This window comes from Tachysurus fulvidraco, chromosome 2 (assembly GCF_022655615.1).
Source record: "Tachysurus fulvidraco isolate hzauxx_2018 chromosome 2, HZAU_PFXX_2.0, whole genome shotgun sequence".
Lineage (NCBI taxonomy): Eukaryota > Metazoa > Chordata > Actinopteri > Siluriformes > Bagridae > Tachysurus > Tachysurus fulvidraco.
This window is the reverse complement of record NC_062519.1, coordinates 23496467-23521332: the sequence shown is the minus strand read 5'-3', so window position 1 is coordinate 23521332 and position 24866 is coordinate 23496467. Positions and strand designations below refer to the sequence as shown.

General features: G+C 39.3%; 1 protein-coding gene across 3 annotated transcripts; it reads left to right on the top strand.

Moving 5' to 3' along the window:
- Positions 1-5148: 5148 nt before the first annotated feature.
- ccdc50a (coiled-coil domain containing 50a) lies at positions 5149-24079 on the top strand. Of its 3 annotated transcripts, XM_027152219.2 has the most exons (12): positions 5190-5570; positions 13348-13410; positions 15329-15458; positions 15936-16026; positions 16420-16522; positions 18745-19539; positions 19893-20017; positions 20095-20139; positions 20330-20425; positions 21065-21144; positions 21242-21345; positions 22691-24079. In XM_027152219.2, the coding sequence occupies exons 1-12, from the start codon at positions 5522-5524 to the stop codon at positions 22708-22710; spliced, it is 1701 nt and encodes a 566-aa protein (XP_027008020.2). In that variant the 5' UTR covers positions 5190-5521; the 3' UTR covers positions 22711-24079. The 3 variants fall into 3 exon arrangements, with proteins under 3 accessions (XP_027008021.2, XP_027008020.2, XP_027008022.2); XM_027152220.2 differs by lacking the exon at positions 20330-20425 and having other exon boundaries at positions 5149-5570; XM_027152221.2 differs by lacking the exon at positions 18745-19539 and having other exon boundaries at positions 5264-5570.
- The last annotated feature ends 787 nt before the right edge of the window (positions 24080-24866 follow it).

The window sequence follows — 24866 nt, the reverse complement described above, 5'->3', positions numbered from 1 at the left end:
AAATGCATCTAGGACCATATCTGTGATGAAAAAAGGATGCATGAAGCTACGATGATAAGCTGCAAATATGGAACCCACATCCGTTTCAATGCCTTCCAAGTTTCTTTTCTTTTTTTTTTCCTTCCCCTTCCCTTATCTTTTAACACGGTGACTAATCCTCCGCAGATTGATGTATGCAAAATGCAGGCAGGACAACATGCTTTTGGACTGTATATGGGGACAGTATCACATATTGCTATTCACGAGTGATAAATGCACTGTCACTTTTTATCCCTCTCACTGCCACGGTCCAGGTTCAATTCCCAGGCAGGGAACCGATCCATCCACTGAGGGGTTAACTCTCAGATAAATGATTGCATCAGGAAGGGCATCCAGTGCAAACCTGTCCCATATCAAATGTATATACAGATTAGATGGCCTTATGTGATGACCCGAACAGGGAGCAGCTGCAGGATGACGCCAACAACATTATTCATTATTTAATAATGCTCCCTTAGAGATAAAAAGAAACTCATATTTTTTATTGTTTCATCACATTTATAGCGTAATTATAAATGCATAAATTATTGTAAGTGTCATGATTAGGCAAAAATCTGCACTGAACTACCTGCCCAACCTCCCTTACCTATGTCCTTTATTACCCTGATCAGCACCGCTATTTAAGTTCCTCCGTTTCAGTGTTTCTTTTTCCAGCTTATGCTAATGCTACATTCTGTTGGTTCTTTTGCTGTCCATAGCACCATTTGTAGTCTGTATGTTTTGCTATTTCGGTTTGTCTTTCACTGTGTATTTGTTTTCCGTCCTTTGAGGATTGGGGCTGTTATCCTGTTTGGAGCCGTCTCCCACCCTGCCGGCACCACTATAGATATCACTTTACCTCCTGGCTATGCAGAGGACATGGTTCTGTCTCCCTGCTTCATTGAGAGCATTCTCCTGAGGACATCATTGCATGCCTTGGTCTTACCGTGAGAGTCACTCTGTCACTGCAACTCAAGGTTCCACATCAGCACACCTTCCAACCTTCTTACCTTTCTAGTCCTCTGAGGACCTCACTCAGCCTGCCTGCCCTGTGGTCCTCCATTGCTCTGCTGAGAATGTTGCTCCTCCTTCCTTCTCCATTGAGGACCTTGCTCTGCTGAGAACATCACTCTGCCCCCCTGATCCACTCCACCTCTATTTTACAAAAGCAAGTGTACATTACTTTTAGGCTTAGTATACATTTGTCTTCCCACTTACCAGTTTTACTTCTTCTTATTATTTCCTTTTTTAGGCTTCCAAAATAGCAAAAGTTAAAGTGCAAAAAAAAAAAAGTTTTTTTTTTGTTTGTTTGTTTTTTCTTTTGGCTTTATATTTTAAAGTTTGATAATTTAATGGAATTAAATTTAATGGCCTCTTCAAAACAAAAAAGAAGAAATTTGCCTGCCTTGCTTGTGCTATGGCTAAGTCTCTCTCTCTCTCTCTCTCTCTCTCTCTCTCTCTCTCTCTCTCTCTCTCTCACTTTTCTTTCATTCTTTTGATCAGCAATGTCAGTTATAAGGTTACTAAGGTTACAGGCTGCTGATTTTACGAGGACACTAAAACTTTGTGTAAATATATTGAACACAATTATAAATGCATTTGTTTTGGCCCCATTTTTCATGAGTTGAACTCCAAGATCTAAGATTTTTTTTCTATGTACACAAAGTGCCAATTTATCTCAAATGTTGTTCACAAATCTGTCTTAATCTATGCTAGTGAGCATTTCTTCTTTTGCAGAGATAATCCATCCACCTCACAGGTGTGGCATATCAAGATGCTGATTAGACTGTGCATGATTATTGCACAAGTTTGCCTTAAGCTGGCCACAATAAAAGGCAGCCCCTTCCACTCTAAAATGTGCAGTTTTACTGTATGTGGGGTCTGTGGGGTCCAGAAATCAGTCAGTATCTGGTGTGACCAACAGTTGCCTCACGCAGTGTAACACATCTCCTTCGCATAGAGTTGATCAGGTTGTTGCCTGTGGAATGTTGGTCCACTGCTCTTTAATGGCTGTGCGAAGTTCCTGGATATTGGAACTAGAACACTGTGTCATATACGCCGATCCAGAGCATCCCAAGCATGCTCAATGGGTGACATGTCCGGTGAGTATGCTGACCATTCAAGAACTGGGATGTGTTTAGCTTCCAGGAATTGTGTACAGAACCTTGCAACATGGGGGCTGTGCATTATCATGCTGCAACATGAGGTGGCCCTCAGAATGGTCCAATGGCCCTCAGAATCTCATCACAGTACCTTTGGAGACGACTTATGGTCGAGAAATGAACATTCAATTCACGGCCAACAGATCTGGTGGACGTTCCTGCAGTCGGCATGCCAATTGCACGCTCCCTCAAAATTTGTGATCTATGCGGCATTAAGCTTAAGGCAAACCTGTGCAATAATCATGCTGTCTAGGTGGATGGATTATCTTGGCAAAGAAGAAGTGCTCACTAACACAAATTTAGACATATTTAGACATATATGAACAATATTTGAGAGAAATAGGCCTTTTGTGTACATAGAAAGTTCAGCTAACGAAAAAGTGGGCAAAAACAAAAGTGGCACGTTTTACTTTAGACATACTGGAAACAACTAAAACGCAAGTCCAAGAACTTCCTGTATACTTCTCTGTTGCTTCCTGTCCTTCGTGGATGCCTCGAATATCATGGAGTCTGTAAGTGTATGATATCATTTTATCTGTGCAACTGTCACATTCTAACTATACTGGCATGAGAGTTAAATTTGTACAGAAGCATTTTTCAGTACCATTATCACACTTTACCATTATTACAGTCCTCAACTGTTCTCAAACATTTCCAACAACTTTTTATTTATATCTCCCAATGGGCACTGTCCCCTCCAGATGTATTGGAACAGCTTGGCCTGTTATTTTGTTCATGGTTGTTGTTGTTGTTGTTTTTTTTATATATATATAATAATGACATTTAATTTGAGGTTAAAAGATTAATATGAAATCATACATCAGAACCTTTTATTTTCCTGATATGTACATCTAGATTTGTTAAACAACCTACAACATGACACCTTTTGTTCGAACCCTCTCATATGACCAACAATATTGTATGCGTTGCCTGTTGACCAACATCTTCCGCAGGGCAGGGACGTAGGTCTCACAATCACCAATATCGAGGTCATACATTCCTCATTCAATCCACTCATCCGTAGTAATAATCAGATTGTCACTTTGAAAATACAGAGATGAGTCACAAATGTTCTGCAACTGAGACTGAACTCTGCTGTGATGAAAAGGCTAAAAAAAAGATCATGTTCCAGAACAAATGAGTTCCAGGATCAGCCATGGTGAAGGTAGTATCATGGCTTGGACTTGCATGGCTGTTTCTGGAACATTCTCACTAATCTTTATTGATAATGGAGCTCATGATGGTAGCAGCAGAATGAATTCAGAAGCCTACAGAAACATTGTCTGATCATTTACTGGGAAATACATCCAGTCTAATCAGGAGTGAAAGGTTTTAGACTGGAAAAGTCTGTCAGCAGACCTGAACCTAACTGAGTACTTCCTGAAATGGAAACTGAAACCCCCTTAGACAAACAACTTAAACACTTCCAAATTAAAAGCCTTGAAAAACATTCACAAGCTTGATGCAGTTTTTGGAAGAAAGAGATGCATAATCAAATGTTAAATGCTGTTTATTATAAATGGTATCTTCCAGTACTCAATGGAATATTGTCTGGTCCGTTCAAAGTTTTTAACACGTCTACAAAACTTTGTTATTTAATGTAGGATTTGCAACTGAAATCCAGTTTATTTTCATTATAGTTTGCTGTTGTGTATGCAAGAAATTGCAGTTTGACCTTCAACATCATCAAAAAAATCCACACAAATGGCACTGACTGAGAAGTGAATTAAAGAATTTTGGAAATTGTTTAAATTTATTGAAGCAAGGAACAAAAACACCTGAAATTGGCCACAAATGGTGAAATAAAAATTCAATCAGAAAAAAATTGCACTTCTCGAGTTATTTTTGTTCACTTCATATTTTGGCACAAACAGAGTGTATAGAGTTATGTGTAGTATAAACTATGTGAAGAGCTTCAGAAAAAAAAGTTTTTAGTTTTGAAAAAGCTTATATAAATTATGATAAGTGACCGTTCCTATTTTATTCAGTATTTCAAAATGAAGTTTTGAGAGTGTTGTGCTTTTTCATCCACCAAAAAATAATCATCTTTTCAGAATGAAAGTCATTGGCAATGTGTATGGACCAATTAAAGACAGTTTTTTATTAATCGTTCCATAGGGAAACTTCATTGTTTTAAGAATATGATGACAGAAATTGAAGGAAATTTTCATATATCGAGTCATTAAATGACATTAAAAGATGTGGTTGAGGACCTGGTTTACCAATTGGAAGGTTTTGAGTTTGAATCCCAGGTCCACTAAGCTGCCACTGTTGGGCCCCTGAGTGAGGCCCTTAAACCCTTAATTGCTCAGTTGTATTAAAAAATAAGATAAAATGTAAGTCGCTCTGGATAAAAGTGTCTGCTTAATGCTGGAAGTTTAAATGTAAATTAAATACAAAAAAACGACCACAAATAGAAACACCTGCTTATTGGTGCAATTATCCAATCTCTTAAGTATCTCAATGAAATTATTTAGGTATTATTTAGATAAATATTTAGATTATTTAGATATTATTTAGATAAATATTTAGATGATTTAAATATTATTTAGATTATTTAGATCATTTAGGTTATTTAGATATTATTTAGATAAATATTTAGAATATTTAGATATTATTTAGATACTTATTTAGATTATTTAAATATTAGAGTATTTAGATATTATTTAGATAATTTAGGTTATTTAGATTATTTAAATATTATTTAGATTAGTAAGATTATTTAGATTTTATTTAGATAATTATTTAGATGTTATCTAGATATTATTTAGATACAGGTCAAGAGGATAATATGAAAATGTGACCAGGGAATTTGTCTGGAAGTGTATTTTTTTAATGAATAAATGTATATATTTATTAGTCGATCAGCTGCTGCAGTAGTGAAGGTGGTTGTAGAGTGTTTATTAGTCTCCTGAGCTCAATCATCATTAAGGTGTTTCTACCTAAACACCAGCTTCTAACTGGACCTGTTTTTATGGACATCAGCTGTTTCTGAAAACTAACCCATCCGCTTCAAACAATCAAACCACGTTAAACGTCACTAAGATGCCATTTTCCCCCTTGGAGTGAAGCTAAACCGAAGCCCCTGTCCTGTATCTATCTGCATGTTTCACTAGCTAACTTTGCTAACACCTCTGAGGTAAACATTACGCATCATTCCGCAGCGACTGTCGCAAAACCCGTTGCCGTAAAATGGGGCACAAATGCGGCCCTGTCGTGAGGTAGAGGGAGGGGCGCCCGAGCGAGAGTGAGATTTTACAGAAAGCACAAACAGAAACCTGGTGGTGAAAAAAAATCACAAGCAGCTTCATACGAGCTCAAACGTCTGTGTCGCTAACAACATGGAGGATTTTAGTATCGATCAGAAGAAGCTGCCTGGCGTTAAAGAGGGTAAGTGGAAGTGTGATGAAGCTAAGGGACGTTAGTGTGATCTGTGTGTGACACCTGGGATACAATTATAATAATTATAATAATAAAAATAACTATAATAACTAATAATAACACATGTACAGTGTAGTTAACGTCCTCGGGTCTCACACACAGTGTAGTTGTTATTGTGTGTCAACAATCTGCTGCAGCAACATTATATATTACACACACACACACACACACACACACACACACATATAGACATATACAGTACATATACACACATACACATTCACACAGACACACATACACATTCACACATATACACACACTCACATTCACACACGCATTCACACATACACTCACACACACACATGCACATATACACATGCACATACACACACATACAGACACACACATACACATGCATATACACACACATACAGACATACATACACATCACGCAGCTGAAGGATCAGGGGTTTGTTACACACACACACACACACACACACACACACACACACACACACACACACACTTTTATTGATGATGTAGCTTGAATGGTGTCGCATTGGTTCAGTCACTGGCACATGCCACCCTGGTTTGTGTATTATTTCCCCCCACAGCTATGTGTCTTTTTCTTTCTTTAAAAAAAAAAAAAAAAAAAAATCTAAATAAACAAAATTTAGCTTCAGGAATCAATACAAAGCCGAGATCCAGCAGGTGACATTTACGAGCTGTCATGCTAAATCAGCACATTTTACTGGAATTGTTTTACTAAATATTTCTATTACTAATAGAAATATTAATTTCATAACTAGCCAAAACCTGCATAATAATAATAATAATAATAATAATAATAATAATAATTAAAGAAAGAAAGAAGGGATTTGATCAAGATCCAGTTGTTTTTTGTAAATAGATTATTTATTATTATTATTATTATTATTATTATTATTATTATTATTATTATTATTATAGCATATTAAACCTTTTATGTGTAAATAATGTTTTTTTTTCTTTATTTCAAAATTTCCTTTTCTTTAATATCAGATATTTAAAAAAATGTGAGTGTAGAAAAGTGAGTGTCTGGAGTGTAGGAATACTGTAAACAATATTTTTGGTCTGTATAAATCTAAATAAAATCTGGACTATATATTTATATCTATGGAGGACACATTGGGGTTCGGTTCTCGCGTCTGTTCTGTTCTGTGTGTGTGTGGACTTTGTTCTTCCCATGTTTCAGGGGTTTCCTCTGGACGCTCGTTTCCTCCCGAGTCCGGAGACATGTCTTATAGGCTGATTAGCATCTCTAAATTCTCTGTATTGTCCAAGGTACCACATGGTCCACAGAAATCGACTCCAGGTTCCCCGCAAACCTTGTGTAGGATAAATGGTATTGAAAATTCAGGATATATATTAATATTTATGTGTGTAGGTATCTAGGTATAGTTTGGGAGCCTACTGTAGAGATCAACGTAAAAAAAACAAAAACATAAAGCCTGTTTTTTTCTCTGTCTTTGGGCAGTTATTTTTTATTTATTTATTTTCCTATTTAAAATATCCTGAAAGATTTGAATCACTATCCTGGGGAAAAAAAACAAGGAGACAAACCACCATTTCCTGTTTAAGGAGTGTAGAATGTCGGGAACTTCGACTCCCAATCTGGATTTTTAAGTGATTTTTCTACATGAAAGAATTTATTACTATATTCGCAATTTGATTTATTGATTTATTTTTATTTTCTTAAAACCATTTTTTGAAGAAAAGTTTTCATCAGTAACAAATATAGTGATTTAAATAAACGTTAAATACAAAATCATACATTTAAATGATATAAATATTAATACACACAGTGACTGAGAAATCATTCTGTATTTATCATCTAATAACCGTCACAGTTAATAAGGAATATTTTCAGTCTCCGGGGCTTTGGCTTTCTAATATTAGACAAATATTAATATTTAAGTTGCTTCTATTTACGATATTTGAGAGTGCTAGTTAAGATCATTTGTAGAAAACGGGGACTTGCGTAAAGTGTCCAGTTAATGTTGAAAACATTTCCGATATGTGCGTTTGTTCATCTGGCATTTTATCAGAGAGAAATAAATTTTAAAAAATCACTCTTTTGTTTTATTTTAAAAACGACGACTTGCACTTGGAACATTTCTGCCTGTGAACGTGTTCAGCCTCTGTTTCGGAGAAATTTTCTGCCTCTCTCTGGGGTAATTTCCAAACATTTTGGGTCTTTTCCCTTCACGGCGACGAGAGTCAGACCAGAGCGCTGCTTGGTCGAGCCGAGTCCTGTTTAAACCGCTCGCTTTTTCTTCCACAAATACAGAAAGGAAATAAAAGTATTTGGCCGAGCGACAGAGCAGCTCAAACATGAACATCCTCTTGGATTAGAGCTGCAACTTTCAGCTCATCAGATTTCAGCTCCAGTGTAATGTGATAGCTTAAATAACTGTCCGTGTCAATGGACCTGATTGTATTAAATAATATATATATGTGTGTGTATATATATTTTAAACGTTGCTCTCACCATATCACCATGTGAGTATTGGACAACTGATTTTTAAGGTTTTTTAAAAGGTTTCTTTATATACACTTGTATATGAAGCTCCCCTCTGACTTCTCTGACCCCTGATATTCAGTTGAAGCTTTATATAGAGAATTTCGCTGAAAGTGGAAGTGAAGTTGGAATAGAAAGCAAGGTGCTCATGTTTGTGCCGTCTGTTACTCATGGTCACATCACATTGTGCCAAATAACATTAATGACATCTTTTGTCCACCGGCTCTCTGACGACTCGGACGAAGCAAAAAAAAAAAAAAAAAAAGACCCCCATGTCTGAATCTAATGTCAACCAAATATTTCTCTTCCCCTTTATTACAGAGTAAACATGTATTTTTTTTTATTTTTTGTTTCTCTTTGTTCTATTAAACAGTTTTATATTTTCAAAACTTTAATTGCATCAACCAGACATAGATAGGTAGGTAGGTAGGTAGGTAGGTAGGTAGGTAGGTAGGTAGATAGATAGATAGATAGATAGATAGATAGATAGATAGATAGATAGATAGATACTTTAAAAAAACGGAGTATCAATTTATGTATTTTTTTTTATAGCAGAGGTAAAAGATAACTGCATTCTCCTTCTTAATATTTTATCCTATTATATATTCTATATATAAAAATATGTGTGTGTGCGTGCGTGTGTGTGTGAGCATATTGAAAGCAATATAGCACATTGTGATGATACATAAATTATTTATTCATAGGCATAAACATATACAGACATAAACATATACATTAAGGAGCGAGGTGTGAAGGGTGTGAGATCGCATGCCCAAATCCCAGGGCCACTGCTGGGCCCCTGAACAAGGCCGTTAACCCTCAATTGCTCAGTGAAATGAAGTGCAAGTCGCTCTGGATAAGGTCATCTGCATCTGTATTGCACTTGAATAGGAAATATAAAAAAAAAAAAGAAAGTTCAACCGTTTCTGTTTGTCCTTCTGGTGTTAATTTATACAAAATTCTAACTAACACATTAAAAATGCATTGCTCAAGAGTATGAGATTGGCCTAAAGGAACAACCTATAATCACATTTTAGTTCAAATTTTCTTAATGTGAGTCTTCGCTCTCAGCCGAGTGATGTTTTAGTGTTGTGGTGTTTATATAGTGTAAAATGTCACGTAAAACACACTGTATTATCTGCTGATCCGCCGGAAACATTACTGTGTCTGTACGAACTCCGGATATCGGCTAAAATCAAGGGCCGACGTGACGATTATCCATAAAAGCCAGGGGTTCAGAATGACGGCAGAAGGTCTGGACTCCGTCAGCAGCAGCAGCGGTAAATGAGAGCGGCATTTTAGCTCACGCGCTCCTCTGCTTACTCTGTCTTACCTACATCTTAAAGATCCATAAACATGATAGTGTCATGTTCGAGCTCCCAGTCAAGCTTTAGCGATGTTCTGCACGGAGACGTCGAACACGCTGATGATGATGATGATGATGATGAGATCTGACTCTAAAAACCTTTTAAAAGTGGCTGAATAACATTTCAAAATATTAGAACCCAACGTCCGTCTCCATTCATTTGTAAAATTACAGAATGACAAAAAGGAGTTTTTTTTTGTTGTTGTTGTTCCCTCCGTTTGTTTGTTTGTTTGTTTGTTTGTTTATTTATTTATTTATTTTCTTTCAGAACCTCACAAATCCAGTGTGCACATTTGGGGCTATTTATTTGTCCAGTAATCAGTCAGCCTCTTTCTGTCCTTTATGTCTAGCTCAGCATCAGTGACTGATGCCATATTATCTGATATTTTGTGTTTTCCCCGGTAACGCTTTGCATTTTTTTTGCCAGTTCCTCTTCCTTTATGAGATGCTTTGTGATTTCAGTTTTATCTTTAGCAAGTGAAATTTCCAACCAGCTGTCATTTCCTGCGTCTAAGAGAACCTCCATTTTCGTTTTTGCTTAATAGCTTTAAAATCGACAATAGACTTCGACTTATAGAATTCTTTTGGAAACAGTTTGTCTGCTGGGTTGTCTTTCCCTTTTTTAAAACTCGAATCTCAATACAGTCCTAAAATCTCTTCGGTTGTGTTTATCATCGGACACCGGTTTCCAGATCGATGTGTCAGCTGGTTTTCTTGTTTCACTGGGGAGAAAAGCACGTGTTTTTTTTTTTTTTTTTTTTTTGAGTCATCGTTCGTATCGATCCGCTGTCACCCAGATGAGTCCGGTTCCTCACGAGGTTCCTTCCTCACACCCTCTCAGGGTTTTCCCTGCCAGCATCACCACTGTCTTGTGAATTAGGGATAAATTTATTTATGTAAAATTTTGCTAGCTATAACAATAAAAGATTAGAAGTTTGTGTGACTTTATTGGTGATAAGATAAAATTGTTTGTCTAGTGGACTGAAGGTACAACGCTTTTGTCACTCACTTAAAGGTGGGGTCTCCGATATTTGAGAAATGCTTCTGAAAACTGCGTTGGGCCACCAAACAAAACAAAAATCAAAACAAACGTGTAGCCAATGAGCAGAAAGGGGTGGGTCTTGTCAATATGGGCGGAGACAGTGTTCAGTGCGCGTGTACGCATATTCACAGATTTCCCGAGTCAGTAATTCCTGAGCTAAACGCTGTTACTACACAAAATGCGGATGTAGCTGCCTCTCTACATTACTACGATAGAAAAGAGGTGTTATTTGTGTAGTAACAGCGTTTAGCTCAGGAGTTATTGACTCGGGAAACTCCAACCTGTGAATATGTGGCCAACTTCCTGCTCCTTCAGTTCTCTCCAGCGCTGGAAAGCTGATCCTATATTAACACGTCCTACTTCTTGCCTTATCGTAAGCCTTTCTTCTATTTCTTTCTTTGTTTTTATCCTCCATGTCAATGTTTAAATCGCTTTCTGCTAATGTCACACATGTGCACTGAACACTCTCTCCGCCCATATCGACAAGACATGCCCCTTTCTGCTCATTGGCCACACATTATTTTGATTTTTGTTTAGTTTGTCATCCCGACTCAGTTTTCTGAAGCATTTCTCAAACATCGGAGACCCCGCCTTTAAGTAGTGATGATGAGTAAAAGGTTTTGCTGTTCTTGATGTACGCTAGTATTTTGTAACTCTGAGGTTTTTTCCCTGAGCGATCTTCTCGTTTCTAGCGTACCTAACGTACGATTGTGCTTTGTTTGTTATAAAAAAGACTTGTGTGGTTTCTTAGTGAAACTTTGGGAACAAATCATTAGAGAATAAAAGTCATGCTGCACAGCTACGTCTTGGGAACTCTTTTCGTCGCATTACGTTTTATATCATGAGTCCTACGTTGATTCGGTTCTTACTCAGTTGTAGGAATTATTCTTTAATTGTAGGATCTCTAACAAAAATAAGACAAGTCGGTGGGATGAAAACGATTAGTGTGAAATAAAGGATTAGTCTGTGAGATGACGGATCCAGTACTTTTAACACTGTTGTAATGTATAATGTCACTCGGGCTAGCTTTGGTGTGGCTTTATACAGTATGCTTATAATCCGTATTAAAATGTGTTGAGGTTCGATTTAGCTTTGCTTTCTGGTTCATAATATTTGCACCGTCACACCGGACTATTGTACGATTTATAGAATTAAAATGTGAAGAAAAAAAAAGGAAATTGTAAAAGAGTTCAGAATTTAAGGTTTTGTTTCTAAGTTCATGCACAAGTTTTTATTCAGGTATACAATAACACGAGGTTCTCAAACTAAGTCCTCCTCTAGGTGTTGTTCACACGTTGTCGGCGAGTTCGCCCGAAAGTTCTCGAGAACGAGGCTCGTAGGATTTAGACGGCTTTATCGGCGTATCTAAAGGTCACAGCAAAGTCTGGTCTATGAAATTGCTATTTAAAAAAAAATTATTTCCTGCTTGAAGTATATTTTTTAGGTACTAGTCTAGAAGGACTAGACATGTTGGTGGAGGAATCATCTCTGGTCAGATCTATTGGAGTTGAGTTACTTCAATAACCAAAGCCTATTAAAATTGATGAAGGGAGTCCATTGGGGTTTTAGCTGAAATAAACAAAAAGCAAAAAAAAAAGTGTTCATTCATCGGTCAAAAATTCTTTGACGAAACGAAAACCCGCCCGTGTGCATTGAACCGATTCGAATATTCCGTTTGACGTTATTTCACGTATCGCTTTCAGCGATTCTCTGGTCCAAACAACATTCTTCATTTCTAGATTCATTCTGCAGAGCTACAGCTCTGTCCCGTGGTTCGATTTAGCAGCTCACCTATCACCAAAAACCACAAAACACACAGCATGTTCGCTTTACTTCCTGCAGTCGAGTAACTTCGCTGTCCATTTTTCTTTCTCACTGCTTCTTTCATTTAGACTCGTGTATAATCACCTCTACGTTATATTACACCCTGACGATATCCAGTGATGCTTACATTAAATTAAATTAGATTAGATTAGACTACCAGACCTGCTAGTCTTTAAGAATTTTACATACACAATCCTGCACCTGAACACCAGAATATTCTAGAAATTAAGTTATTATTTGCTTTACAGGTATTACTGAAAATTTTAACGTAATCAAACTTTCTGGGTTTTCTCGTTTTTTTTTTTGTCGTCGTTGTTTATTTGGGAGGATTGTATTAAAAATGAGCTTTCTGGTGAGTTTTACTGTAGGGGTACACGGTGGCTTAGTGGTTAGCACGTTCGCCTCCGCCTTGTGTGTGTGGAGATTGCATGTTCTCTCCGTCCCTCGGGGGTTTCCTCCGGGTACTCCGGTTTCCTCCCCCGGTCCAAAGACATGCATGGTAGGTTGATTGGCATCTCTGGAAAATTGTCTGTAGTCTGTGTGTGTGTGTGTGTGTGTGTGTGTGTGCCCTGTGATGGGTTGGCACTCCGTCCAGGGTGTATCCTGCCTCGATGCCCGATGACGAGTGAGTGAGAGTGAAAGAGCTTTACTGTAGGGGAATTGACCAGTGGGGGAAAACCGGTGAGAATTCCATCAGCCATTTTTTTTATTTACACCAGTCCACTTCAAGCTGAAATAAATTCACAGCCAAAACACTTTTTTTTTGCATCTTAGCCACCAATGACTTTAATTCCCCCTCCTTTGACTTACACACGAATTCATTACAGTATTGTGAACCTTCTGAAGCTTGGTCTGTCTTGTAACCTTGCGTTTTTTACGCTCTGGGATAGATCCGTAGGCCGACACGTCATCGTGTCATTTCTGCCCCATGACACATTATGGCAGCACGAATCTGGACACACCTTAACCAGCCCTTTTGTTTGTTTTTCCATAGTGTGTCGTGAGTTTGCTGTGCTGGAGGATCACTGCCTGGCCCATAACCTTCAAGAACAAGAAAGTAAGTATGCAGTCATGTCGTGTAAGTGTTACAAAAAGGCATAAGTGCAAAAATAAAGAAATAAAATAAAAAAACATGAGAGTTACGGTACATATCCATGTGAGGAAAAACGTCTCAATCCAGAGATTCAGTTGGTTTGAATGTAGTAAAGCCAGTTCGACAGGACGGCTATTTTTCTAAATGTGTTCCTGTAAACATGTCGTGTTTTACCCTCAATCTGAGGAAGTGACGTATTGACAAGTTACTAAAACACCACCGAAATATCCCTGGTATACCAAAACAAAAATTTTCCCCATGTTAACTGCTAACCATATCTACACAGTGGAAATCAACATCGAAGAACAATCTATGGACACTCGATTATTTTCCAAAATATCGTCAATCTTCATCGCTCAAATTTTGAAGGAATATTCAACATTTAGGTGGTCCGAACACTCTTCTACTAGCATACGTATTTTACAACCCAAAGCTGGTTTCACACACTGCTCCGGTGGGATATTTGTGGCCCTTCCACGGTTCAATAACTGCTGCAGAGAACATCCCCAAAACCAAGCCACTTCCTCCTCCTCCTCCTACTTTCACTGATTTCGTTTACACACTTTCGGGCTCAGGCTTTCCCCAGTCTGGTGTTGTCATAACCGGGGAAAGTCAAAACATTTCCCATGGAAATCTCGAATAAATAGCTTGCTCTCATCGCTAAAGTGAACTTCGGACCAGTTTTTCTTTATCCACACACATTGCTAAAAGTCTGACGGTCCGGTGGATGTTTTTTTGGCAGCAGGAGTTGAGCCTCGGGTCAGCACAGCTACACGGCAGGGTGTCAATCAGAACACGCAACATGCTATCGTCTCCCGATCAGCCTGCATTATCCGTGTGAGACCACACCCCTGGATCCACTGCAACACAAAAATCCTTGGCAAATAAAGTTATGGCTAAAAAAAAAAACCAATACAGCTACCAAACCGTGGAAGAGATCACGATCTCACCAGAGCGGTATGTGAAACCAGAGACACCCTGCAGCCACAGACATGCTGAACTAATGCCTACAAAGTGTCTCTACAAGGGCCTTTTTATACCCGGTCACTTCATGTGTTGTCTCTGATCCGATAGCTATCTGATTTGTTAAAACTGTTCCATTTACATCAGGCCACATAAATGCGTCTCGGCCAATCGGATATCGATCCGGTCTTTCTACTCCCGCCCAAAATGCAAATATATTTGACCTCATTTCTGGGGTAATTGAAATGGAACATGCTTTGGTGTATGCGGTTGCTACAAAAAACAGCATTTACTGTTTGCTGCATTTTCGCTGGCGGCAGCAGTGCATTATAAGACCCAACGAGACACCTGGGTGAAAGATCAGAGCCAGCGCTGGTGGGAAAACATGTTTGTTTCTGGCGCGATGCATGACTCGCGAGTCACCTGAGAGTTACGTGCTTCTGTTTGGGAGGAGTATAGCGCTGACGTATGTGGCTTGAACAACCACATGCATTTACATCTGTCCAGTTCCATCTGAAATGCGTCCCAGACCACCTCCTGAAGGAGTTTGAGCGATCGGATTTATATCCGTCTCGAAGCCGTTTCGGAGGGCATTTAGACCTGGTATTTTTACCACCGGATAGCTATCTGATCTCGGAAACCGCATGAAGTAACCAGGTGTAAAAAGCCCCTAAAGGTTTTGGTTAACTTGCTAGTAGGACGGTGGTATAACCCACAGCTCATTTTGATACAGATTCCGAACAAGGAAGATATTAATAATATTTCAGAAAAAGTTTGATTTCCACTGTGGTTACATTAAAAGGAAAATCCAAATCAACCATAAATTATTTATGTATCTGGGTATGTTTGTGGTTTTTGTGAGAACCATAAAGGTCATTTTTTGTTTACTTTTATCCCTGGCTCTTGTTTACTCATGTAGTTGAGAGCCACCTGGCCTCCAACATCCACAAGAGTCGTCTGGTACGGCAGGATCTCCGCGTGGCCAAGCGTCTCCAGGAAGAAGAAGACCAGCGGGCCAAAGTCCAGAGCCAGAAACAGCACCACGAAATGTGAGCAGCCCAGAAATACACACACACATATATTATGACTCAAAATACTCAACAAAAGCAACAGATGAGAAACGAGTCAAATTGAATCTGAAAGGATTTGATGAATTTCCCGAAGCCCTGGAATCCCTATCCACTTCCTCCAAGCTCATCCCCTGATTTCTGGTGCAGTAAATGCAGAAGTTTCATGGGAATTTAAATCTATAAGGTTACATTGAAAATGTCATGTTATTAGCAAGGGGTGTTACTGACAGAAAAACACATTAACACTAATAGTAATAGTAATAATGACTAGAAAAGGATCAAATATGCTGTTGGTTTTAATCTAACTTTCAGCCCAGAAGTGTTTAAACGGTTTGCAGTCGAATTTGGAGCACAGAGATCAGTGGTTTTACTCCATTTATCTGCAGCATTTTCTATTCTCAAACAACTGATCTACGTTTTATGATTTTTTTTATTTTTATTTTTTTTTGTCTTTAGTGAACGCAGCGACAACGAAATAGCTCAAGAGATTCAGGAGCAGCTGGTCCGGCAGGCTGAGAAGCAGAAACAGCAGGAGGCGAAGGATGAGGTTAGAGTCAAAGGATGACGATGTTCTTTGTCCCCAGAGACAAGTCATGACTCCGTGTCTGTGCCGTTGTTCTGAAATGTTACCGAGACTCTGATTGAAGCATTAAATTTGAGTGCTAATGAGTGCATTTTATTCTTTTTGGTTATCCTGATATGCTGCGGTTAGTAAACCAGTCCTTATTGAACTTTTGAGGAAGATCCGAGGTTGATCACAGGAACGTTTCTGGCTCGAAAACTTCTGGCTTTCATATTTCACCAGTCTGACCGAAACTCTATGCTCAAACATGTCTGGCCCCGATTCTGGGAGAAAAAAAGAAACCCCACTAGCTAGCCTACTTGATTCAAATAAATAAAAACATTCAGTTTGTATGTTTTTTTTTTTTTTTTTATGTAGGCCATTGCTCGTAAGCTGCAGGAGCGAGAGATGAAAGAGGAACGGAAGAGGCAGAAGCAGCTGGAGGCCAAACTGGAAGAACAGTACTATGAAGACAAAGGAGGTTTGTCCCTAGGGAGTGTGTAAATATTGTGTGTGTGTGTGTGTGTGTGTGTGTGTGTGTGTGTGTGTGTGTGTGTGTGTGTGTGTGTGTGTGTGCGTGCATAAATGCGAGGTTATGAACTGTGCATATATTTTTGTGGGTCAACCCATGTCATAGATAACATTTTCCTCATGTACGAGACATGCAAGTTTGTAGCAGGTGTTTGTGTATTTTAGAGTTTTTTTAGCCACAGATTAAAGACTTAACATACCGTATGTTGGACTGCTTGTTCTCATAGGCTCTGGTTTCTTTAGCAGCTTGTCAATAAGAAAATAAGAGAAAGTATAGTGGTAAAATCATGAGTGTGCATTCACACAGGGTTTTACGGTAATCACCAGGCACCTGTGTAAGAGTTGCAGCTGTCTGTTTTGGTCACGAGGTGCTCACTAGATGTGCACACTTTCATATTAATTGCTTTATGTACTGTTTTTCTTTTCCTAGAAACTTTCCTCTAAACTTTTTCTGGTGTCTACATCTTAACTAAGACGAGGTTTAACACCATTTTTTTTCTCCTCACAACAGCCTGGTGGTTACCGTATAACCCTGTATATATGCACACTGGAGATTCTTGTGTTTCGTGAAAAGACTTGAAAACTCGGGGTCTGTAAATAACACTGGTGCAATAAAAGAAAAAAGACTTTTACTGCTTGATAATAGTGGCTGATTAATTTGGTGTAAACATGCTAGGAGGTGCAGTAGTTAGTAAGGTGAGACGTATTTAGTCGTAAAGACTCTTGGTTTTGTCCAGCGAACATGTGTAAACTACAGTATGTACGTACATGACCGTCTCAGCCTGTGAGAATGACTGCGCTCTGAAAAAACCGAGCAAACTGGAAAAACAAGATTTTCTCCATAACTCTCCAGACTCCACCCACTCATCTGGGCTAGCCTTGTATGTGTGCAATTAAATTTCAAGACTTAATACCAGACCTACGCCCATATGAACCAACGCATCGCTTTGTTGCAAACATAAACCAAGCGTAGATACGAGATCGGCACTACAGTTTCATCGGATTCCCAATACATGCAATACATGCATGCATCGTGAATCACTTTAACATATACTTTATTCATTACTATAGTAAAGGGTCAAGTGTGTTAAACATTTCTATGTTACTCCAAAGCATTACCCGGCACCCTTGTCGGATATAACAGTATCTACTCGACTTTATTAATATATATTTAATTCAAACAGTTCTGTGTTTTAAACAGCTCGTGTCCAGGAGCAGCATCTCTGACTCTGTTTTCCAGCATCTTCTCCTTCCCCAATAAGTAATGATGCTGCACTGTGGAAAAGAGCTAACGGTGCTTATTCTGCGTTTCTAGACTTCTTTTTTTTTTCAGAGCGCAGTATGCTTTATGCTAGTAGGGGAATTATCAGGCTGCACAGAGTGCTAACCAGTTTCAAGGGTTTTTATGGAGACTGGAAGTGAAGGGCCTTTGGGAAGGCCAATGTACACACAGACATTCTGGAAACACTGATGCTGGTGTCATTGCTCACATTTATGGTTCCAGTTCAGGGCATCTTGAAAGTTTTTCAGGGTCCCGTTAACCTTTACATTTAGTGTATGGGCTTAATTCAAGTATTCATCTATTAGGCAGGGGGCACGGGGGCTTAGTGGTTAGCACGTTTGCCTCACGCCTACAGGGTTGGGGGTTTGATCCCCACCTCCGCCTTGTGTGTGTGGAGTTTGCATGTTCTCCCCGTGCCTCGGGGGTTTCCTCTGGGTACTCCGGTTTCCTCCCCCGGTCCAAAGACATGCATGGTAGGTTGATTGGCATCGCTGGAAAATTGTCTGTAGTGTGAGTGTGTGTGAGTGAATAAGTGTGTGTGTGTCCTGCGATGGGTTGGCACTCCGTCCAGGGTGTATCCTGCCTTGATGCCCGATGACGCCTGAGATAGGCACAGGCTCCCCGTGACCCGAGAAGTTCGGATAAGCGGTAGAAAATGAATGAATATATTAGGCTCATTATTCAAATGTGTTAAAATGTGTCTTATTATTCTAGCTACTGATTGCAGTTACAGAGCATATATTCCTGTAGGTTCTTCACAGAAATGCAGCTTGTACCCTAGATTTTTATTTCAAGTCTACATAGCGAACTACTCTTGCTACTTAGCACATTAAAATGATGACCAGTACTTTTCTGTCACTTCTGTCTTCCCTACATATGTTCCACCCCAGCCTACCGACCCCCTTCAGATCCTCGTCTGGAGTACTTAGACACTGATTTGCCAGCGTCTGGCAGAGAAAGGTATAGAGAGACAAGCCGAGGTCAATCTCCAGATCGCAGGCTTCACAAATTGGAACCAAACAGACGACTGGACAGTTACCAAGAATATGACCCTGTTGAAGGCGACCCCTCAAGAGTCTCAGAGCAGAACCGAGGGAAAAATGAAGGCAAACCAAGAAGGCAGGTAGCCGAGCACCACCTCTCGGAGGTAAGGACTAAATACCCAGAGGAATACTTGGCTGGAAGAAACAGACACGCAGAGGCAGAACTGCGGTACCAGGACCCGGCGTTCACCATGAAGGAGCGAGCGTATAGAGATGACCCGTATGATAGGGACAGGGCAAGGAGAAGAGATCGGGATCAAGAAAGAGAACGAGACAGAAGGAAAAAAGGAGATAAACCACAATACAGAGACAAAAGTCAAGAGAGGGCGAATAAGGACCTCGGTAGAGACAGACTCCTGAACAAAGAAGCGGACTTCGGACAAAACGGCTACAGACATAAGAGCAGAGATAGAGACCTGGACTTGGAAATAGACAAACCTGGACGTAAGGAGAGAGTAAGGGACGGGGAAAGACATCGGAGTAGGGACGGAAGTAGAGGCCGAGAGTTAGCTGGCCGCTTTTCGGAAGAAACCGAGGAGAATGCAGACTACATCAAAAGGCAGGGGATCTACAGCAGTGATGAGGTGTTTGAGGAGCCCAGCTCTAGAAGTCTCTCTAAAGGGCATAGCCCCAGGTACAGAGGTATGCACAAGGGCCTTCATGTTTCAGTGTGTTACAATCTTCTCTTGGCCTCTGTTGGGTGATCTGGTGGAGGGACTTTTAATCAACCTATAATCTAAGACTATTTTCAAACTGTCTTCCTTGTGGCTTATAGGGTGAATCCTCTGGCAATGGTATAAGTGTGCGTATGATTTCTTCTCTTTGGTGCATAGCACAAATCCATGTTGCAACCAGAATGGTAGCTAAGCTTTTCCTGGTATTTGTGGCAAACGGATTTGTGATCAAACGTTTCTTTCTTGCCATCAAGCACTCAAAAACCCTACCGTATCCATTTGTTAGAATTATGTGAACTGTCTCTCTGGTGCCCCCTGCAGGACGAAGCGCGCAGGAGGAGTACGGCGTGAGGGAAGCAGTACACGGTTTGTCTCAGATCGACCTGCGAGCACAGGAGATTAAAGACCTGGAGGTGGCGCGCATACTACAGGAACAGGAGCTCAAGGTACGCATACCACTTTTATATCAACAGGACAATTTCGATTTCCTCGATTCTCATGAATATATTTCTCCAATATACAGGCAAGTAAACTCGACAAGCGAGCTGCTCAAGTTGCACAAGACGAGGTTAGTAGGTGTTTTCTCATAAAGCCATCCATCACTATCTTATTAAAACTTAAATCAGGCAAATTAAACCTTTACCAAGAAAGGTGACTTGACCGGAACAAGCTGTCCGTATTCACTGTTCATCCTAGTGGCGTTTTTTTTTTTTTTTTTTTTTAATTGAGTGTAAATAATACGTATTTGTCTTTAAAAGGAAATTGCTCGACGAATAATGGAGGAGGAGGAAAGGGAGTACAAGAAGTCTCGAGAGAAGGAGAGACAGCAGAGAAAGGCTGAGGGAGACTCCAGGGTAATCCCGGTGGCACAGTACTATATGGCCACTTTAATAGGAATACCTCTGCTGATACCTCAGTGTATCAAGTCATGCAGATACAGGTCGAGAGCTTCAGTTAATATTCATCATCATATGAAAACGAGGAAGATCTCAGTTGTGGTGTCAGATTGAAGTATTTCAGACACTGATCTTCATGCACTACAGAGTTCCTTGAGTTACACAAAGCGGTGTGTAGCATAAAACGCATCCGATTTAGCGGCAGAACTTACAGTGGAAACGTGTCGTTAACGGCCGAGCACAGAGGAAAATAGCCAGACTGGTTTGAGCCGAACAGGAACTCCACTACAATCGGGGTGAGCATAAAAACACTCAGAACCTTGAGGTGGGCGAGCTACAACAGCAGAATGGTTTCACTCCAGTCACCTAGAACATGAAGGCGAGGCTACTGTGAGCACAGGATATGGATCATCTGTCCAGTTACTATGGTTCACCAGTTGTTGACCTGTATCTGCATGATATTTGCACTCCTCTCACATCTCGCAGTCACATGACTGTTTGATTGAACGAGGTGTTTCTGTTAAAGCGTAGGCGAAAGGTCAGCGTTAATAGATGTTTAATCAGGATTTTTGAATTCTATTGTATGTTTTATTTAAGCCCGTAGAGGAGGAAATGGCCCGACCTCGAACACGAGAGGAGTACGACTACCAAAAGGCTCGGAACCCTAAACCTTCCAGGTATCAGACGAGTGTGCGGAATGGAAACACGCCAGAATTATTAGTGTCGCAAACCCATGATTTTTTATATTCTCTAAATTGATGTCCTCTTTTTCAGACCTCCACCACACATCCATGACTATGTGAACGTGGACCCCGGTTATGATTATTCAGATAACTACCACCCTCGGCCGCCTTCCAGACCCGAAGCTGCTTACAAAGGTTTGTACGTACTGTATGAAACTGTACTTCGGCAGTTTTGCACCTTTAGCGTGAAAGTCTTTGGAGTTAATCGTTGAACGACTGACAGATGAGTGAAAGTCACCGAGGACCGGTGCTGTGTCGGCTCCCAGCTCTCGGGTTCTGCTCTCTACGTCAGTTAGGAGGAAGATCCCGGCAGAAAAAAAAAACAAAGTCCATGTTACAGCATGACCTGTTAAAAGTCATCCAAGTCAGACAAATTCAAATTAAAGTGAATCATTCAGTCAGCATACAACCGCAGGTAATATTTAGTCAATTGGAAGAAGTATCATTATCATGAATAATAGCATAACGAATCGTTTTACGATTTTTTTAAACGGATGAAATATTTTCTTTATTGTACCCAGACTTTTTTTTTATACCACTGCTCGTGTCATTATAGCTAACTCCGTCTAACCAACATCATGGACAAACATGCAAAGAGTTCAGTACTTTAGGAAATGGTCGAGTTTGGTCAAGTCCAGTGTTCTGATATTTCAGTTCTTTTTGCGTTATGACACACACTGTAGCATTATGTCAGTTCATTTAGACTAAAAACACAGCAGTATGACCTCCTGTAATGTCTGCGAACACTATAATGCGAATATAACGCATGTTTTTTAGTTTGTAGTCATTCGTTTGTGGGAATTCGAGATACCGGGAGCGAATCGAGACGCCCTGGGTTATCTGTCTGTTTGTTTTTTAACCTATTAAAGCCCCATGAGGCATGTGTTGAATCACAGATTCAGTTAATTCACTTCTTGAGGTGAATTCTTGTTGTGTTGCAGTTAGTGACCTTTTATTGAGTGCAGCCTTGGTGCCAAATAATCTGTCCATGAAACAAAATAGCCATCTGCATATATATTCATAGTACATGTATATACATCTGCATATTATATTCATAGTACATGTATATACATCTGCATATTATATTCATAGTACATACACATCTGTAAATGACTGTTTATAGTATTAGCCATATATTTTGTTACATCCTTCTGTGAATTTCAGTTATAATTATAGCCATCTGTATATTATGTTCATAGTACGCACACATCTGTAAATTACTTCCATATTACCACTTAATTTATTTACCTCATTTAAATCTTGTACAAACTGTATATCCTGCACTTGCTGCTATTGCACTCTGGTTAGACCTAAACCGCATTTCATTGCCTTGTACTTGTACATGTGTAATGACAATAAAGTTGAATCTAATCTAATCTAAAAATTCCATTGTATTTAAGGTGAAGAACATGTAATGATTTAATAGAAACGTACCGTATAAAGCACATTTTTATGGTCTTGTGTGTCTCTTTCCCTCCAGGTGCCTACTACAGACAGTGACTCGAGGCCCTTTGGTGTCATTTTATGATTTGTGCTGTACTTCTGTTTTTGTTTTATTTTATTTTTTTCCTTCACTTCTTGAAGATTCTGCTTGCGGGAGGTTGCTGGGTCTGTTTTTTGCGCTGATCTCATATAAACCACCAAGTCCAGACTTTTGAATACACACGTGTATCATCATCATCCTCGCTCCATGTGCACGACGATTAAACACCCGTTTCCTGTGCGTGTTTGAAAAAAATTCTGACAATGACAGATTTTTTTAATTTATTTTTAATTTATGTTTTGTAAAAAAAAAAAAAAAAAGATGTAAAAAAAAAACCAAAAACATGAAAATGTCATATCAGTTTCTTTTCTAGAGAATATTATGTTGTGAAATCAGTGTTGTTATGAAGAAACGTATTTACTGCCATCAGCCGCACCAGTAGACTGACAACTGATGTACACTTCACTTCCTTCACACACCAGAAGGTGTGTGTCCGGCTTAGAGAGCTAGAAAGATAGTATAAAGAAACTATAAACGTCATGACGTTTTCCCACCCATCTTGATCTCACCCCATACAAGGTTTCGGGTCCATCTGCGTTTTTTTCCCTCCAGGGAAATATACAACACAATTATTTAGACTGAACATGTACAGTAGAACAGAAAAACACATCAGATCAATTCCTTCGGTACAGTATTAGTGCCTCTGCTATCCAAGTGTTTAGTTGCCAGTACTCTCTTACATTCATCACCGTGACATCACGTATCCGTCCATGAAGGATTGAACAAGCTACTTAAACTGAAGTACAGAAGTACTTAAGTATTATTCAACTCTTTTTTTTTTTTTTTTTTTTTTTCTCTCTCTCTCTCTGAAGCGAATTACTGTATGTTTGTTTACGAGGATGTATGTTTTTAGTGTTGATTCGACACATTTAGAATAAAAGGTGGTCCATGGAGTAGCTGTAGATGCCTTCTTTATTCTATATCAGCCAGAAATCCCAGGATTGCCTTCATGTTTTGCACTGTATGTTGAAAACAAGTAGCCATTTGTCGCTAGATGACCATTTCTGGAATTATTTTTTAATTTTTTTTTGAAGTGCTTGCTGTAAAGTGATTTTCTTCTTCAACTGCTGTCATTCTGAGGAGCGAGAAATCTGGTTTACATATATATCCATATTTAAAGCTGCAATAAAAAAAACGGCGTGGTGAAAGTCCTGCTCAGAAAAGGCCTTGCGAGTTGTTTTTTTTTTTCTTTTTCTTTTTTTTGTTATACAATCAAATGCTGTATGTCTTGTGATCAACCATTGACGTTTGTATCTTGCACATTATTTCAGAAGTAACACTGGCCAAGTATGATTTAAATAAGAAATAAATGGATTTTAAGTATGAGTGTGAGTTTTGTGTGTGTTCTTTTGTCTTCCTTCGTGTTAAAGCTGTCAACTGATTAAAAATAAAATCTCCACCTCTTTGTTCACCTCCCTGTAAATCCTATCATGAATATTCTTACACCATGAACACTTTCGACTCCGTCGTCCTGTTCTGGAAAGACACAATTAATCGAGACTTTTCCAAATATACTCTGAAGAAAAAATATGGTTGGTTGCTGCACAAGGTTACACCAGATGACCTTAAATATGTCGACGGTGATGTTCGTTTTCTTATACGTCTCAACCTGGTGCTTCCTTAAGACTGAGATGAAATAAATGCTCACAAGCAAAAAGACGGAAGAGAAAATGAGAGAACGACTGTGTGAGAGACTCGAAGGCACCGCAGACTGTGATGATGCTATAATGAACCGGGAATGTTTGGTGTCTTCGTCAAATCTGGTTCACCTGCATGCCTTTAGATCTGGCTCTTTACACGTGTTAACATGTTACTGCCACTTGGGGATGAAACCAGTGGTGAAATACAGAACTCCAAGCTGAGGTCAGTGAGTGACGTATGATAAACATCTCATTAATAATGCTGTGGTTGCTACGGTATCATGTTTATTAGGGTGTTTCAGCTCAATCAATCTTGCAGTTCCTGAGATTCAAGAATTCGAACTCCACCCTGGTCACACCTTCATCTTAGCAGAAATATTTTTGATAACAATACATCTCAAATTTCATGTTCAACTTCATCAAGCGTCTATTTCAATAATAATAATAAAAAAAATCGAAGACATTTGACAAAA

Bases quoted from the DNA above. Each gene is read 5' to 3' on its own strand.
- ccdc50a (XM_027152219.2), top strand. From the start codon at position 5,522: ATGGAGGATTTTAGTATCGATCAGAAGAAGCTGCCTGGCGTTAAAGAG. The intron at 19,540-19,892 runs GTATGCACAAGG...TGCCCCCTGCAG, and splicing joins GCATAGCCCCAGGTACAGAG to GACGAAGCGCGCAGGAGGAG. The intron at 20,018-20,094 runs GTACGCATACCA...TCCAATATACAG, and splicing joins TACAGGAACAGGAGCTCAAG to GCAAGTAAACTCGACAAGCG.